At 44.3% G+C, this 17,525-nt stretch overlaps 2 protein-coding genes across 7 annotated transcripts in view; one reads left to right on the forward strand and one right to left on the reverse strand.

Moving 5' to 3' along the window:
• The window catches only part of LRRC28 (leucine rich repeat containing 28), a 68,879-nt gene extending 66,292 nt beyond the window's left edge, over positions 1-2,587 (reverse strand). For all 3 annotated transcript variants that reach the window (XM_054561946.1, XM_054561947.1, XM_054561945.1), the window contains exon 1: positions 2,507-2,587. The gene's annotated coding sequence lies outside the window, so the exon portion shown is untranslated. The remainder of the gene's footprint in view (positions 1-2,506) is intronic.
• Positions 2,588-4,420: 1,833 nt separating this feature from the next.
• TTC23 (tetratricopeptide repeat domain 23) overlaps positions 4,421-17,525 on the forward strand; it is a 47,171-nt gene continuing 34,066 nt past the window's right edge. For 2 of the 4 annotated variants that reach the window (XM_054561899.1, XM_054561902.1), the window contains exons 1-5: positions 4,421-4,619; positions 7,352-7,551; positions 8,841-8,964; positions 11,470-11,620; positions 11,807-11,932. In XM_054561899.1, coding sequence (XP_054417874.1) covers positions 7,372-7,551; positions 8,841-8,964; positions 11,470-11,620; positions 11,807-11,932 — 581 coding nt within the window. In that variant the 5' untranslated portion in view covers positions 4,421-4,619; positions 7,352-7,371. Of the gene's footprint in view, positions 4,653-7,351; positions 7,552-8,840; positions 8,965-11,469; positions 11,621-11,806; positions 11,933-17,525 lie in introns of those variants that run through there. The other 2 variants (XM_054561900.1, XM_054561903.1) reach the window with 2 other exon arrangements.

Raw genomic sequence — 17,525 nt, forward strand, 5'->3', positions numbered from 1 at the left:
TATCCCAATGCATCATGAGAATCCAATACTTTCCCATAGTTATGCTACCTACTGACCTATTTTTAGGAGATCTATTATGTGATTGTGAGCAAGAAACTCAAATCTTTCCACATCTTTATTCTCTCAGCTGTAAAGCAAGGAGAACTTCAAACGTAGCACACGCAAAAGAGTGCTTCCCCCCAACTCCCAGAAAATCCTCCTTTTTCCCGTTTAATAGCGCGCTTCTCCGTCCACCAGCTGCCCAAGCCGGAAGGCTGAAAGTCATGAATGATTCGATCCGTGATTCACCTACCACCTCCAAGTTATCAAAAGGGCATTGGTTCCCATCTCCAGAATATATCTCAAACCCACCCACAATTCTCCATCAGCCCAAACCCAAAAGCTACTGTCATCTCTGGATACCTCTCTGTGTCCACTCTCGCCCCTTTCTAATACATTCATCACTTAGCAGTAAGCCTATGAAAACGCAAATCCAACGGTCTCCCTCTCTCTCTCAGGCAAACTGGCTTTTTGAAGGAAAGAAGTCCTTCAAAAGTTTATTTAGAAACTCAAACTCTGACCAGGCTATCACTATCGGACCTGCCCGTCTCCAGCCTTATCTGGTAGCCCTGTCCCTGGCTTCTCACCAAGCGCCAACGCTGCTCCAGCCCTTAAAAGTGCCCTCCTCTCAGCCCGGAAAGCACTCTCCCATCATTCCCTGGGTTTCAATGTAAAAATCACTTCCCTATCCCAAACTAAAGTTATTTCAGAGACACCGATTGATGGTTTTTTCCCTTCGTAGGACTTCTCACAATTTGCAGTCTCTGTATTTATCAGTGTATTTGCTTATTGTCAATCTAGCGGTGAGGCTGTAAGTTCCTGAGAGCCGAGATCGGGAGGTTGGTGTCACTCTTGTACATCCGCCTCTGGCACCAAGCAGGCCTTCCAACAGCTGATGAATGGATACAACCAGGACATGTGAGTAATACAATACATAGAGTAAGTCCTCTGTTAACACCTTAGATAGGTTCTGCGACTTAAAGTGAAACAATACAGAAACCGATCTTCCCATAGGCTAATTGATGCGAACAAGAGTCAAGTTCTCCTGGAGCACCCGGCCTTTTGGGCCACACTGGAAGAAGAAGGAGTTGTCTTGGACCACACGCTAAATACATTGTGACGGTAATCACCAAAAAGTCTCATACTGTTTTAAGTAAATTTACGATTTTGTGTTGGGCCGCATTCATAACCAAGCTGGGCTGCAGGCGGCGCGGGGGCCACAGGCTGGACACCCTGACAGCATCTCATCCCCCTTATAATGAAATGACACTGGACAAAACAATGTTATTCGAGGATCTGCAGTATTGCAAGCGTGGGGTTTGTTTTTTTTCCTTCTCTGATCTAAGGTCTGCCAGTGGATACCATAAACTAAGAGCTTGCTCTATGCCATAAAGAGCCCTAATGCTTCCAACTCTGCCTTGCAAGAGACATTATTCACCCCATTTCATAGACGAGGGAAACTGAGTTTCTCAGAGGGGAACTTGACAGGTGGATCCACTTTGAAGCCTGCACCTGCCCAACCAGGCAGCTGTTCTTGCAGTGCCTGCATTTCACGGGGGCCTGTGCGACTCCCTACTGTTATTTAAGTGATAGGCACAGCTACTATAAACGTAGGACTACAAAGCGCCACACTCTCTGTGATAGGAGCAGCAATGACAGAATTCACTGGAACCTGATGGCTTTGCTTTGGAATCCCCTGGCTGGGACTGGCTGCCCTGTTAAAATACAACTTGTTACACGGGCCATTTAAGAGGTAAAATCTACCCAACTGAAACCCGAAAGACGCCAATAATAACCGATGCGAATGGTTTTCCAATGTGCCTTCACTGGCACTATACATCCTCTACTGGGTGTTTTTCTTACAGATTTCCATCACTACCTCTTACCTACAGTTAGAAGTAAATGACCTACTCCGTACGAACTGTATCCAAGTGCACCTCCCACGAGCTGTCTGACAGGTTAACACCAACCCCCTTTATTTATTTATTTAAAGAAACAAAACCTTTCTTCTTAAGAGTATTTCACACATTTTAGGCAGGCGCGTCCTAAAGCGGGGGAGAAAAGGAGTCCCTCGGACTGACTTCAGTACTTAAGGCAGAACACCCCGTCCGATCTCCTAATACTGGACAGAGGATTGAAAAGCGTACATTTAAGGTTATTTGCTCAGAAGCCCTGACAGAGTCTTAGGCAAAACACATGCCGCTCTGCGCGAGTTAACCAAACGCTGAGGTCGTTACAGTTTGGCAGCAGCGAGCCCCGTGACAGGGGTTTCACAGACCCAGCGACCCTATCCTCAGGGCGAGGAGGGCCCGGCAGCTGTGCGGACCCGAGGCCCGGCCATGCCGCTCGCCCCGCGGTCCACCCACCGCGGCCCGGACGCATTTGCCGGACCCAGGCTGGGAGGCGGGGGCCGGGAGAGGGAGCCTCGCCACTTCAGCCACCTGAGACGCCTGACAGCCACACTCACCTCCGCGCCGGCGGAGCCAGAGCTCTGGGGAGCAGGCTGCGCTGGACCGCAAGCCGAGGGACGCCGGGCGGGGCGGGGCTGGGTGCTGGGCAGGGGGCGGGGCAAGGCGCGGGCCGTGAAGGGCGGGGCGGAATCCTACTACCGAGAGCTAGGAAAGAGGGACGGTGGAAGGAGTAGGAACATCGCGATAATTCCACCGCGTTCTCGCGGCTTCACAATAGGTTGGGCAAGAGGCTTGTTTTCCCAGCAATGTGGCCATTGGCCGAGAGCATCGCTTCCTACAAATTGGCCCCGCCCACCTCTGACCCTTGCTTCCGGCTCCGTCTGGGGGCCTGCTGTCGAGAGAGAGTGGCTTGTTGCTTTTGCAATTTGAAGGTGTAACTTAGCCGGCTGCAACCTCAGGAACCACCATAACTACTCTGTGCTTTTATTCACACAATACATTCATGCAGGCATTCGTGCTCTCATTGAATGCCTACGCAGAGGGATTACAGCAATAACACCCGAGCGCTTGTTGTATTCCATGCAGCGTTCTAAATGCTGTGCGTAGATTACCTCTTTTAACTCTCACTGCAATCCCATGACACAGGTACTATTATTATACGCATTTGACAGATGAAAAACTGAGGCCAGGTGGGTTTACGTAACGCGACCAAGGTTAGTTGGCAAGTCGTGAGCCTGAGCACAGGATTTAAGTTCTCGCTGTGCGCGCTGATAGGTTCAAAGATAGGGGGTAATCTAGTCTCTGCTTTGAAGTACGTATTATGAGGGACGATCGCTAAAAAGGACAGTAACAACTTAGGCGGTGAAATATTGAGACATTCCTAGCATGACTGAGTAGGCCGTGAATAAATATTCCTTTCAAGACGAAAATTTCTATATCACGGGATGGAGGCGTCAAAGGAAGAGAGTTTTATGCTATTTTTTTTTTAAATCCAAGCATTGTTAGGGAACCTTAAAACCCCAAAACTTCATGTCAACTTTCCTTTTTGAAATGAGGTTTTTTTTTTTAAAAAAAAATTCATCTCATGAAACTGCTGTTATTTATTGTTCTTTGTAAAGCTTGATGTTGATTGATTGACAGTTTTACGTTGTTTTATCTAATTACCGTTAGAGAGGAATACCCTAGAAAGCAGAGTTACGTTAAATAAAAACAAAACCTATTCCAAAACAAGGTATGAGTTACAATGAAATACCAATTTTCTATTTACTAAACCTGGTCTTCAGAAGTTATTGAAGTATATAGCATGGTATATGGCATACACGTCTAAGACCATTTTCACAGGTTTCTAAATACCTAAGAGCTGTGAACAGTATTTAGGAATTTTTTGCTAGACTCAAAATGAGGAAACCTGCAGTTTGTGTAAAAACAAAATTCTTTAGGGTATTAAAAGTCAACCCAAATAATAAGAATTGCTCCTAATATTGAAGAGCCAAAAAAAAAAAAAAAGGATTAACAATAGAACAATTTCTTAAAAAGTAATCAATGTTAGCTTCTTGTTTTCACTTATTTAAAAAGGAAATATTTTAATGTATTTTAATTTAACATCTAGTATTTTATCATGAAAAATGAATTATCATAAAATATTTTCTACCCCCCTGAAATCAACACGTAAGTGGCCAAGGGATTCTGTATTAGTATAGTTAGTAATTCTATGACTAACTTAAAACTTCTCTAAATCTGTCGAGTGTCAATTTTCACATGTTACCTTACTCAAAAGAAGGTATGGGGTTAGGGGAGACACTCTACGAAGTGAGCAATCTTTGACAAACTACCACTTTAAGAAAATTCCAAGGAAAAGACACCCCCGTTTTAAAATTCCCACCTCTGGCTCCCAAGGATTGGGTTACAAACTGCGCCAAAATATTCTTCCCCACTTCCTATTGGTGCATGCTCTGTCATTCATCCTTCTGCCCGGAGTTTTGGGAGGTACTCGGTGGCTTCCCCGGAAAAGGTTTCTTTGCTTTAGTCTGAAACTTCCCGCCTTCAGACTTTTTTGATGGTTATCAAACTAAGCAAAGAATCACCGAGCGAACCAGTCTGGCGAATCAGGTCGTCGCGACAACTGTGATTCCCTGGAAAAAGAAACGGAGAACCTCTCAGGCGCTCAGGGTAAATGGACAAAGGATTTTACCATACAGAGATGTGAGAGCTGAAACTTTTCCAGTATTTCGTTAGTTTTAAAGAAATAAATGTTGAGGGAAAACCAGATAAAATACAGGCACGATCTAAGAGTGGCAGAAAGGGGGGTTTTCAGAGGGTGTTTTTTTCTTGAGTGTGGGGTGGGAAGAACATTATTCACAGATTAGCAGTGGGTTTGGGGATGGTAAAGGGAACAGGTAATATTAATTACAGATTATTTTATACTCTAAGAAGCTGTAATTTTGTTGCCTTAATATGGATTTAGAGGGACACTTAGTAATGTGTTTATCAAGTGAAAAAGGTATTTTTGTTTGTATATTATCATACTTGGCATCATAGACAAGCCATTTATTAAGAGACAATTAGAATCACCTTTGGATTCAAAGGTGCATATTATGTATGTTATGTATATTTTTAGATAAGGAGATTCAGGGGCATATCTGCTAATGACCTAGCAAAACATAGTATTGGTATATGAAGTGTAATCAGTCAGTAATTAATGATGAATTTTCAAAAATGAAAGTTGGCATTTATACAAAGTTTTCAAAAATGACATTTTTATTAAAACTAATATATAAAAGTTCAGGAAAATATTGATAAACAAGAATAACATATAAGGGTGGGGCAAAAGCAGGTTTACAGTTGTGAGTATACAAAACACAGAGTTTATTCTTGTATTATTATGTATTAAATACTGTATTATTTTCCATGCAAACAATTATGAACCTATTGCCCCCCCACCTGTATGAAAACATATTTGAAAAAGCAACACAATTTTTTTTTGTAGGATCCATCCCAATACATAATTTTGAAAAATAGCATCTTAGAGTCTTCAGACATTCATTTAGCTAGTAAATATAATACTTCATGGCACTTTACAAGGTCAAACTCAGAGCAGGTATGCTTGAGGAGCCTCTGTTAATCTATATAGGCGGATCTGAAATAATAAAATTCAATCTTTCGAGAAGCTCACACTCTAGTTGGAGGGAGGAGACTCAAAGCATTTAAAAGGAAACTTCTGGACAATTCCTTAGGCGAAGATGACTGTTAGAGTCAGGCCACAGGTGCTCCGGTGCTCGGATCAGGGTGAGCTGACGTATTCAGAGAGAGCTCCCCAGTAGGGCTAGGACCCAGTTTGGGCCTGAGCAATGGGCAGAATCCCAGGAGATGGAAAAGCAAGGAAGTGGCCGCCTAGGCTAATGGGTGAGTTGTTGGCCCGTATGTGTAGTCTAAAGAATTGCTGGTTCTGACTGCAACAGAGAGTTCATTGGGGGGCCTTGGTTTAAAAAAAAAGCATGAGAAATTACATCAAGGAGCTTAGTCCTAGGTTTTGAGCAGGAAGGAGGCCTTATGAACGTAATATTTGAAAAAGATAAAACTAACGTTGCAATTTAAGGTAGCTCCCAGAGCACAGACTGGAAGCGAAGGGGCTAAATACTATAAATAACAGAGTAAGAATTAGTTGCAGCCTTTTAAGACATTTTATCCAAATACCGTTACTTTCACACAGTGGAATAACATAAATATGCATTACTTTCTATTTTTCTAAAGCATCGAACTTATTTTTTTTTTAATTTGGCACCACACATACAAATCGTATTAGATGTGGTAGTAGTTGTACAGTTTGAACAGGAAAAGCGGCTGTTGTTCAATGAGTTCTTGCTCCTTTTCCCTCAGAATTAAAGTGTGTTTCTTGGTTCTATTTAATTGAATTCCTTTTAACCTAAAAAACGTTATGACTGAAGAACACAGTGAGAAGGTAGGAGGTAGTATTCATACGCAGACTGTAGTCTTTTCCCCCGCCTGTTTCTCTGAGACAAAACTGAATTCTATACTTGAATTATATACTTGAGGAGTTTCTACCAATGACCAGACAAAACTATTCTCAGTGTTGGGCAAACAAAGGTGAATCACAGACCATCTTCCAAAAAGCAAAGAGCTTCAGGCACACCAAATACCCAGGGCGTCTGGCTCCTGCTTCAAAACTTGCTTTAGAGAAGCTGAAGCTCATCAGTCTGAAGTTTGCCATCAGTGGTCCTTAATTAGGTGGATCGAGAAAGAGGAAGCTCTGGCTTTGGGAGAGAACTCTGAGACAGAGCCCGCCAGTGACCAGTGTGGCTGGCTGCAGTGGTCACCAAATACCCCATTTATTCTTGAAAGGCTTTATTTCATTTTTTGGGTGGTTTTTTTGTTTTTTGTTTTTTGGTCTGTGAGTGGGTGGGTGGTTGGTTGGTTCTTTGGTTATTTCAGGCAAAAGAATGAATCTTGTCCCTAGATTGCACATGGAAGTTTAGCAAGTTTTTTTTTTTTTCCCCCGCTTCAAAGTCAGTTGGAGTTGAGCTGATCTAACGTGAGCTCTGAGAGTTGTTTGGGATTGGCTGAGTTCTACTGTATATTATATATACATATTCTATATAACATATATACATATTCTGTGTGTGTGTGTGTATTTTAATGAACAAAGAATGTTTGCTTTAAACTGGAAATCAGTCTGAAAGTTTTACAAAGAAGTCAGTACTAGTTAACCAGGACTTGGGGCGGACAGAATGCTACTATTTTCAAAGAAGTCATGGATATAGTGTTGAGATTTTCCTAGAGCCTAGCCTCAATTTCTGGGGGGTGGGGGGGTGGGGAACGAGTATTTCTAAAAGCAAACATGAAAATTATCATTGTACGCCTTTATTTTCTTATCTAAAAATCAGAGGAGGATGCGTGTAAAAATATGCAAGAATCCCAGGAAACACACCTATCCAACCACTTAGATGAAGTCGTTGCCGCCGTCAGTGTAACGCCGAGAAAGAAGACCCCGAACAAGCTGCCTCAGACAGCGCTCTTCCAGCCTCCTCGCGAGAAACTCCACCTCTGTGAAAAGAAAGCCAAGTCCTACTCCAGCAGGCGCGAAGTAAGGAGGCTTCCTTTCCCGTACCTGTGCTCTGGTAACGTAGACGTGCAGTGGCTTTGCTGAAATTCCTCCTCTCTGGAGTTTGGTACGAGAAAGTGTATGGGAAAGTACATGGGCCACAGCATGGCAATGAGCATATGTTTGAGTGAATGAGAGCACAAATGAACACAAGCGTCTGGCCTGACTTGGGTGTATACATGGCTGGTACCCTGTAGGCTTGACCTACGACTCTCATTTTCCATCAGTCGGTACATATGATTGAGCGTCTCCTCTGGGCCGGATCTGGGCACTGGACTACAACACAAAGCAGATGAAGCTTCTGCATTCAGATCCATGCTATTGCAAATGGCAGAATTTCCTTCTTTTTATGGCTGAACAATATTCTGTTGTGTGTGCGTCTGTATACACATTTTTTTATCCATTCATCCATCAACAGACACTCAGGTGTTTCCGTGGGATGCGGGCAGGCTTTAGTGGCACCAGGCAGGAAATGAGGTTGGTTTACGAAGAGGAACTGAGGCCTGGATGATTTTCAACGTCCAGGGAGAGAGTTCAGTTTTTTCTCCTAAAGGGGTAAGAAACTATCGCAGGACTCTAAGCAGGAGAGCACCATGAGCGGGTTTGAGTTGCTGGAACAATCGCTCAGCTGGCTGGGGAAGAGAGCAAAACTGAGGGAGGGGGGCCGGTGCAAAGGATATTCGCAAAAGTCCCAGCAAGGAGCTACGAGAGCCTGAACCACAGCAGAGACAGGAGAGATGCTGGGATCTTTTGACAGGAATTTGAAAATGCGAACCAGTGGGCCCTTGTGACCGTGGGGACGTAGGGGACGGAGAGTCCGGTGCAAACCGGAACGAGCGTGTACAGCCTCTGACTCTGGTCTCAGGTGGCTTGGTGACCAGATGTTCTCTGGCTCTTTGTCTTTCCAGTGACTATGGAGGAAGAGCCGCATTAGGGAGAGAGGGCATGAATCCGGTTTTGAACACTTGCTTATTCATTGTGCAACAGATATTTATTTAGCACCCGCTGTGCGCCAGGCCTTGTGCTACGTACACCCACGTTGGCAGCCTTTCTCAGCTGGAGTCCTGCTAGAGAATTAAGCCCTCCCGCCCCAAACCGATCTTTGTCCGTTTTGTTTTCTTATGTATCCCAAGTGCTTAGAACCGAGTCTAGCACGTAGTAGGCACTCAACAAATACACAGTGGATGGATAAAAGTAGAAGGCAATTTTGTGCTTTGTGGCAGCACGTTTTGGCTGTCTGAGTGGTCAGCTCGTTTTCCTCTTCCTCTCAGTACAAGCAGGCGATCCAGGAGCTCGTGCGCTGCGTAGCGTTGACAAGGATCTGCTACGGCAACTGCCACTGGAAGCTGGCCGAGGCCTATGTGAACCTGGCTCAAGGCTACCTCCAGCTGAAAGGTGAGCTCGGCTCAGGCTGAGGACGTTCAGTCCATTGCTTTCTACTCTTTCCCCAAACTGGGACTCACGCTTATTTCCAAGGATTAGGTTATCTTGACCATTCTCCTCTCCACACATGGTGAAACCACGTCCTTTCAGAAAGAGTAAGATTTCTTTATATAATATATAAAAAAAAGAAGGAGCACTTGAGCCCTCTGGAGTTTTGTATTTCATGATCTTAAAAGTAGGCCTCTTGGGAGAGAATGAATGTGTTAGCTTTGAACGCACTGTAGAAAGGGCCCGGGGCTTGGAGTAGGGGCCTAAAGGGAGGATCCATTCAAATTTGTATTGATGGAGAGACTCTTGTCTATAGATAATCAGCCCCTGCAAAATAAATAAAAGACTAAACCAAGCTGGCATCAACAAAGGGCAATATATGGGCGCGTGCAACTCAACGATCCAAGGGTAAAATCTATTGTGGACTTGATGAGATTCAGGGGTTCCCACAGTGTGATCAGTTTCCAACTTGGGTTGTATGTCAAAGGGAAGGAATATTCTCATCGGCAAAGACCTGCCTTTTGGCTCATGGATCCAGGGGGAGAGACCAGCGTTGACTAAATCACGTGGATCATCTGAGAGAGGGACCAGGTATCCATCCCCCCCACCAAAAAAAAAAACCAAAAAAGACAGAAAAGGAGAATGGATAGGGGGAAGGTACAAACAAGGGTATCATGTCCTTTTTTTTTTTTTTTTTTTTTTTTTGCCTGAGACTAGACAGCCTCTCTGTTCTTTGTCTCTCCATCTGAAAAGTAGCGATGGTGATGATGCTCATCCTAAATTCCCAGGATGGGTGCAGTGAATAAAGAAAAGAACAAGTGGGAAACACCAGAATGCTAAGCATAGAATTGCCACCCAATAAATTCTACCCATGAGGTAAAAGACTGTTAGCGCTAGAGGGGACCTGGGCGGTCACCTAGTTCAAAGCTTTCAGCCCCTCTCCTAGTTTTTAGAGCCAGAGGAGAGGAGTCTGAGGTGAAACAGCGTGGCCCGCATCACATGGCTCATATGCGGATGATCTGAGACTCAGCCCTAGGATTTTGGATGCCAGTTCCAATGTCCTGGCACCTGGGATTTCAAATGATGCTTTCCTTCCACGGTTTGCCACCTGTCTGCGCGACAGTCTTTCTTTCTCCATTTAAAGTAAAAGCAGTATCTACTATTTACTGGGATCTTACTGAGTGCCAGGTACCATGCTAACTAGTTTCCATGACTAACCTCATTGTATCTTCACCCCAGTCCTATAAGGAGGGTAATATTATTATCCGTGCTTACCGCTGAGGGGGCTGAAGCCGGAGTTCCAGGGAAGGCAGTGGAGCAGGGACTCATGCCGGGCAGTCCGACTTCGGAGCCAGGGTCCTTGAACCTCAGCCCACGCTGCCCCCGGGAGACTGGGTGCGAGGTACTTGAGGGAAAGGACCAAGGCTGACGACACTGTCTACTGTGTCTTTTACAATATTGCACACAAAACTGGCAGTAAGACATTTCTGGCCGGTCGATTGAGCATGTGCTTTTGAAAAATAAGATAAAATTCTGTAAGAGCTTCCCCAAATGTTCACCATCAGGAAAATATATTCTTTCTGTTCTATAAAAACAGGAGCAGAATTAACTTTGTAGTTGGACAGCTTTTATTTTAGAACTTCGGGATATAATTACATATAATGAATGACCTAGGACCTGCAGAGTGTGCATGTGGGTGGAGGGGGATGTGGCGGGGGCGTCCGTAAGGGGATGGGAGGGCGGGGCAGTGAAAAGCCCTGAAAAATCACTGGGGATCCCCAGTGTCACTCTTACCATCAACCAATGAGAACACTTTGTCGCCATCAGGAATTAGTTCTTGGCAGGGACTGTTTTTTTTTTACTCCATTTTGTTTAATGTTAGTCTGTTACCACATAGGAATAAGAGATGGCAGCACATTGACCTATCACTTCATTGGAACCATTACATTTTTGTATATATCACTGTACGAGTATTATGTTAAAGTAACTCTCCCAAGTATGATTCTGGATGGGTAAGCAGAAGATTCAGGATTTTTAGTGTTTCATTAAGATCGCTGTCACAAGGCCCAGATTAAAATTCATGAATAGCTTATTTCCTGCCCAGAATGCTATAATGATAAAAAAAAAAAAACCCACATTCCATTGTTTTTTTATTATTATTTAGAGCATATTTTATGTCTGATATTGGTGAGGTTTCAAAGCTGTTCAATTCCTGTTCTATTTCTAAAAAGACCATTTTGGACAAAAAATTTATTTTGAGGACTGGGGTGTGGAAATTGCATCTTCAGGACTAGGTATAAAGCCCTACGGTTGTCACAGTCATGAGAGTATTTCCTGCCGCCCCGATACTTCCCTATGTGTCACTGGACAATAAAGGGGAGACCTCAGCAGGTGCCCGGACCACGGATAACTCTCTTCTTGTCCACTGAGGTGGCAGAGATACTCACACTTCTTTCTCCTTGTCCACAGGACTGGCACTTCAAGCAAAACAACATGCGGAAACAGCCAAAGAAATCCTCGCCAACTCCATCGTGCCTCCCTGCAACGATAATACCGATGTTTTCCGGTGTTCCGTTGAGCTCTTTCATACCATGGGGAGAGCTTTACTCGCCCTTCAAAAGTATCCTTTTGCCTCTCCTTACAAGTAGAAATACCGCTCATGTTCCTGACATTTAATTCTCAAGGCCAAACCCAAAACTGACAGATGACTCGGGACGGGTGATGGGAAGTGTGAGAGCCGAGGGGGTCCAGGGACGAGGGTCCCAGCATCTAGAACCCAGGGTACAGTTTCCTGAACGCCATGCAGATTTAAGGAAGCTGCCGAGAACTTGACGAAAGCAGCGAAGCTTTCGAAGGAGCTGCTGCAACGTGGGAGGATCGTCAAGGAAGAGTGGGTTGAAATCCAAGCGCGGGTCAAGCTGTCGTTTGCACGGTGAGTTTCCTGGTTGGGACTTCTTGTGTGCATGATGGCTGAAGGCCCTTCCACCAGAAGGCCCTGTCTCTGGGCAGGAGGACCTTCTCCACGAAGCTGTGTCTGGTTCTTTTACGGTCATGACAATATTTCCTGCTGCCCAGACCCATCTCCGTGTGTCACTTGACAATAAGTGTATAGTACCTACCTCACTCTGTCGCTTTTTCCCATTCAGCATTGTTTTCCATGGCTGCCTGTACCGTAGTTCATTGCTGCTGGCTGCTGCTCAGTGCTCCATGGAATGCATTTGCCACATGTACTTAGCCGTCCCCAGCTTCCTGCTCCCCGAACGGTGCCGCCATGAACACCTTTGCCCAGCTCCACTCATGTAGCTAAGATAGACCTCCTGAGGTCTGTACCCCAGGGGTAGGATTGTACGGTCACGGGGCACATTTGTACTTGAAGTTCACTGCGCAATGGCCAATGCTACGCCCCGCCCCCACCCAGGACCGGTGGGCTCCTGTTTTCGCACATCCACAGCAGTATTGGACATTGTGTGTCTTTCTAACCTTTGCCAGCCTGCCGCGTATAATGTGCTATGATGTGCTATCTAATCATTTTTACATTCCTCTTATTAGTGACCTGGAGTACCTCCTCATACACTTCCTAGCCTTTTGGGATCCCCCTTCTCTGAAGAGCCTGCTAGTATTCTTTCTCATTTTTCTTGTGAGACTTCCTCAACGTTTCTCGTTGATAATCAAGATTTTATTGTGTATTATAAATTAGTGCTATTGCAAATATTTTCTTTTATTGCCCATTTATTAATTTTGTCTGGGGTATTTTTCATGGCAGAAAAATTCTTATTTTTGCGAGAGTCAAAGCCACTAATTTTAAACCTAATAGTTTACACTTTAGGAGTTGGTTTAGAAAGTCTTTCCCACCCAAATGTCAAAGATATTTTCAAAACTGTCCCTTCAAGTCCTGCTTGACGCCTGTCCCACGTTTTAACACATAACATTATCGCAGACGTTAAGCTCTTTGTGTTCATAACTTAATGTATAAATTACTCTTTAATCCAGACATTACTCACATGGTGTGTGTTTTAGTTTGCAGTTATATGAGATTTTTCTGGGTGTTCAGATGTTACTGATTCCTGATTTTATTGTGTTATAGACAGGAACATCTTTGTATGGACTCTGAAATTTACTGACGCTTCCTTCCTGACCTAGTCCGTGGTCAATTTTCGTGCAGGTTCCAAGTGAACTATAAAAGAAACTTCATTCTTTACTCCTCGTGCGCAAGGTTGTCTGACTTTGGGTGGCCTTATTAAATCTGGTATTCAGATTTATATTTTTGTTTATCTTTTGCCAATTTGGTATATTAGTTTAAATTTTGACATGCAATTATTGGTCTACCTAGAGCTGTCCATGGTTCTGCCGGTCCTTGTTTTATACAGTCTGATCTGTTCTGTTGGGTCGGAGGTTAAAACAGCAGCGTATCTTCATAACTTGTTATTGCGTAGGTCAGTGTATATTGTCCCTTGTTCCTTATATCCATAGCTATTTTGCCTGATCTTAACATTGATAATTGACATTTTAGCTTTCTTTTCGTATACATTGTCCTAAAATATTTTTTCATCCCTTCATTTTCAATCTTTGTTTTATTGTTTTAATTACAGACATATTTGCATTTAAATTTCCTTTTCTCCCAGCAGTTTTATGTTCCTTTCTTTTTTCTTCCCTGTTTTTGGTATAGTCAAATATTTTTGTTATTTCATTTTTTTACCTGTTAACTGGTAAGTTATACATTATTTTATTTTTCTTCTAGTGAATACCATAGATCTTGTCAGCTGTATCTCTGACTTGTTAGACCCAGGTGGGAATTAGTCAACTAACCACTTCGTAAGCAATGCAAGGACCTTTGAGCATGTTAAATCTCTTTACCTCCTTCTGCTTTGTACATTTTTAAAAATTTAAATCACTATGTATTTCAAATGAAATAAGAACTACATGTCAATAAAACAATGACAAACAACTGAACAGAAATTTGGGCAAGAGACTTCTCACCAAAAAGTTTACCCACGTAGCCAATAAATATTAAATGGTGTTCCATCTCATCTGTCATCAGATACATGAAGTTTAAAATCATAAAGACACTACATTTCCACTAGAATGGCTAATTTTTTAAAAAGACTTTAGTTTTTTTAAAGACCTGGCAAAGATGTCATGTTCGTCTATGCTTTCTCTTACGTTGTTGTTTAGAACATATTTTGTGTCACTACTTCAGAAAATTGGCTTTACCTACCATATTTGAGAGCTGGCATGCACTGTGACCCGGCAGAATCGCTCCTAAATACACACCCCACAGAAGTGCATACACGTTCACCAAGAGACATAGCGAAGAACGTCCCAACGTGCATTCCTGGTAATAGCCAAGAATTGGAAACAACCCAAAAGTTTATCAGAAGTAGAATAGATAAAATTATAGTATGTTCATGCAAAGAAAATGGTCCAAGTACTCCTATGCTTAACATCATAAATGACTTTCACAAGCATTAAGTTTGTGAAAGTCGCCAGACCCTAAAGAATTCATTCTGTACGATTCCATTTATGTACCGGGAGGAAGAAGACAGTAAAGATGGTGCAAGTCTACCAGTCCAGAATTTCTCCCTTCCCAGAAGCAGGTCTTCTATCTTGCATTGTAAAATAGGAAGTATGCAAATCAGAGGTCCAAGATCTGATAGTTGTTGCCATCTGTTTAGCTCTGACTAATGTTATTTGTGCTTAATGTTGAACAACGTTGCTACAAAATAGAGTAAATTGTCTTCCTCTGCCAGAATCTGGCACCTCCGCTGAGTGCTTTCCAAACGAGCAGCGCCAAACCTTGCCAGCAGATGGCGTGCCTTGTACGCATTTGTGCCGACTGCCCAACATTTAAGTTCGGGTTCTCAGCTGTCCTACAAAGTTACCTTGTGTTTAGCAGAGGTGTTTCAAACTTTGCTAGCTTTTTCCCCATTCCTGAATCTTCACCCTGACCCGGTTGCTGGAACTTGCATATTTAAGCTGCTAGTTTTCATTCGCTCACTTGGCTTTGTTCCCTCACTGAAGTGTGAATGTTTTGCCCAAACTGATCTGCTGGAGAAAGTAATGATGCTTCGGTTTTGGCATCTCTGCGGTTATACTCACAACCGCAAAGGCCTTTTTTTTTTTTTTTTTTTTTTTTTTTTTTGCCAGGCCTTGGAGGTGGAAGGCCGGGGTAGTGTATCAGTCAGCTCTCGCGGAATTTGTGTTTCTCTTAAAAGGGTATCTTTTAGGCGCATCTCCGTCCATCTGCATTGCCTTTTATGGTGCCCATCGGGCCAGGCCAGCTCCTCTCCTCGGCCGACAGATGAGTGCTGCGGAGTGACTCACGCTCAGTGCCTTCCGCCCCCAGCTGGGGCCTGACGCGTTGTCTCTCCTACCTGTCGCCTCTGTTCCAGCGCCCCCTTTACTCAGTGGTTATTTATTTCCTTTGGAGAGAGTCCAGTCATGTCTTCCTAGTCCCACAGTTGTTTTAAATCGGGACAAGAAAGTCCCGAGGAAACGTTGAGCAAATTCTCCCTCGTGTTAATCACGTTCTCTCCTGGTTACTGATAGCTAGATCCCCAGAGGGGGCAGCTGTCTTTACCTGTACACCATTGCCGTGTGCACACATGATAATTAGCATGATCATTCTATGTGGCATGATTGCGCTGCACCCCCGACATAGCGGCTCTGCAACGCGTGGCCTGTGCGGGTCCCCTCTCTGGCTGCTGCTGTCCTCTTTGCCGCCTTCCGCGGCTTGTCCAGCGAGCCCTTGGCCTGGCTTTGCTGTGCTGAGCTGTCTCTTAAGGGCGCCTGTCCTGAGGACACTCTCCTCAGACCATCAACAGGATACTTCCCAGGAATCTGTAGGGCGTGGGTCAGGTAGCCCCAGGTTCAAATCGGCGTCCACTCTGCCTTCCTGTTACAGTGGAGCAATTGGCCCTCACTACTGATTGCACTGAGGATGAAGTGGGCCCCACGCTAACGTGTCTGGGGAGCCCACCCACATGGGAGGTCCTTAAAAAAGGAAAGTAGTTCTTACCCTGGGTAGGATGCTCAGCTGGTTAGAGTGTCATCCAGCTACGCCAAGGTTGTGGGTTCAGTCCCTGGTCAGGGCACATGCAAGCATCAACCAATGAATGCACAGCTAAGTGGACCAACAGGTCAACATTTCTCTCTCTGTCTCTCCCCCCACACCCACACCTCGCTCCCTAAACATCCATAAAGTGAAAAAAAGTAGCTATTATTATCATTGAACATTCTAGTTAAACATTTTCCTTTCTATGATTTCATTCCAGAAATGACTTGGATTTGGAAGCATGTCCTCACCCCACATTCAGATCCTGGCTTCAAAGACTGTACCCCCCCCACCCCCCCGCCCCCTAACATGCCATATTCTTTCCTGTATTTTTTTTTTCCTAAGACTCGAGAAGACTAAGCGTTTTTATCTTTGCACTTCATGAGCTGCCTAAGTTGAAAGTCGGAGAGTCTTATGTGTTTCTCTTTCAAGCTTGAGTTTGTTTCTTTGTCTTGCTTTCTCTTGACTGACTGTGGTCCTCAGGTTTGGAAAGCGATTCTAACAGCCGTTGTCCAAAGAGGAAAGAAGATGGGGGAGATTTCTCCCTGAGCCTGTACTTCCTGGAAGCAGGGAGAAGATACCGGGGGGAAAATGGCAAGTGGGACAGTATAGGCACCCAGTGTCACCTCGTTAAGATGGAATTTTATTTCTATTTGCTGCCCCACACAGCAAGCCCGCTGGCTTTTATTGGGGGTTTTCGAAACGTCAGTGATAGCCCTCACTTTCTGATCTCACGGTCCTCCCTAAAGTGGTGCAGTCGGTAATCTCCAAATCTCACTTTTGTTTTTCAGGCTCAGCCTTTTAAAATCTATCTCTCTGTCTGTTTATTAGTTTGAACCATCACCTGAAGGTCTGTGATGTCTCTGTTGCACCTCTATAGATGTATTTCCTGAATGAACCGCTTTCTCTGCATTTAGCTTTTGAGACGTAGAGGCTCTGTCACGTGCTCATGGGTTCGAAAGCCCTGCTTCTCCCTGTCTCGCCCCTGGGAAATGCCCTGCAGAAGAGTGTCCCTGCTCTCAGCGCCCCCCATGGGACACAGTGTGCCCAGAATGCCCTGAGCCTGTTCACCCAAGATCTGTTTCCTTGGGCACTTCCTCGCCCTATAGTCCTGGGGTTGAAGAGACGCTCTTCACTTACACTAAGATTGATTTATTTTTTAAAATCTAATTTTATTTATTTATTTTCAGAGAGAGGGGAAGGGAGGGAGAGAGAGAGAGAAAGAAAAATCAGCGTGTGGTTGCCTCTCGTGAGTCCCCTACTGGGGACCTGGTCCACAACCCAGGCATGTGCCCTGACTGGGAATTGAACCCGTGACCTTTGGGTTCTAAGGCTGGTGCTCAATTCACAGAGCCACAGCAGCCAGGGCTGAGTTGTTTGTTTGTTTGTTTGTTTGTTTGTTTCTTCATTTTTGTTTAAAGTGGGGAAGCAGAAAATCCTCTGCAATACCACAGGAGGCTGCATTTGTGTGTTG

The sequence above is a fragment of the Pteronotus mesoamericanus genome, unplaced genomic scaffold (genome assembly GCF_021234165.1).
Source record: "Pteronotus mesoamericanus isolate MK-2021 breed Mesoamerican mustached bat unplaced genomic scaffold, CSHL_Meso_final scaffold_582, whole genome shotgun sequence".
In the NCBI taxonomy this organism is placed as follows: domain Eukaryota; kingdom Metazoa; phylum Chordata; class Mammalia; order Chiroptera; family Mormoopidae; genus Pteronotus; species Pteronotus mesoamericanus.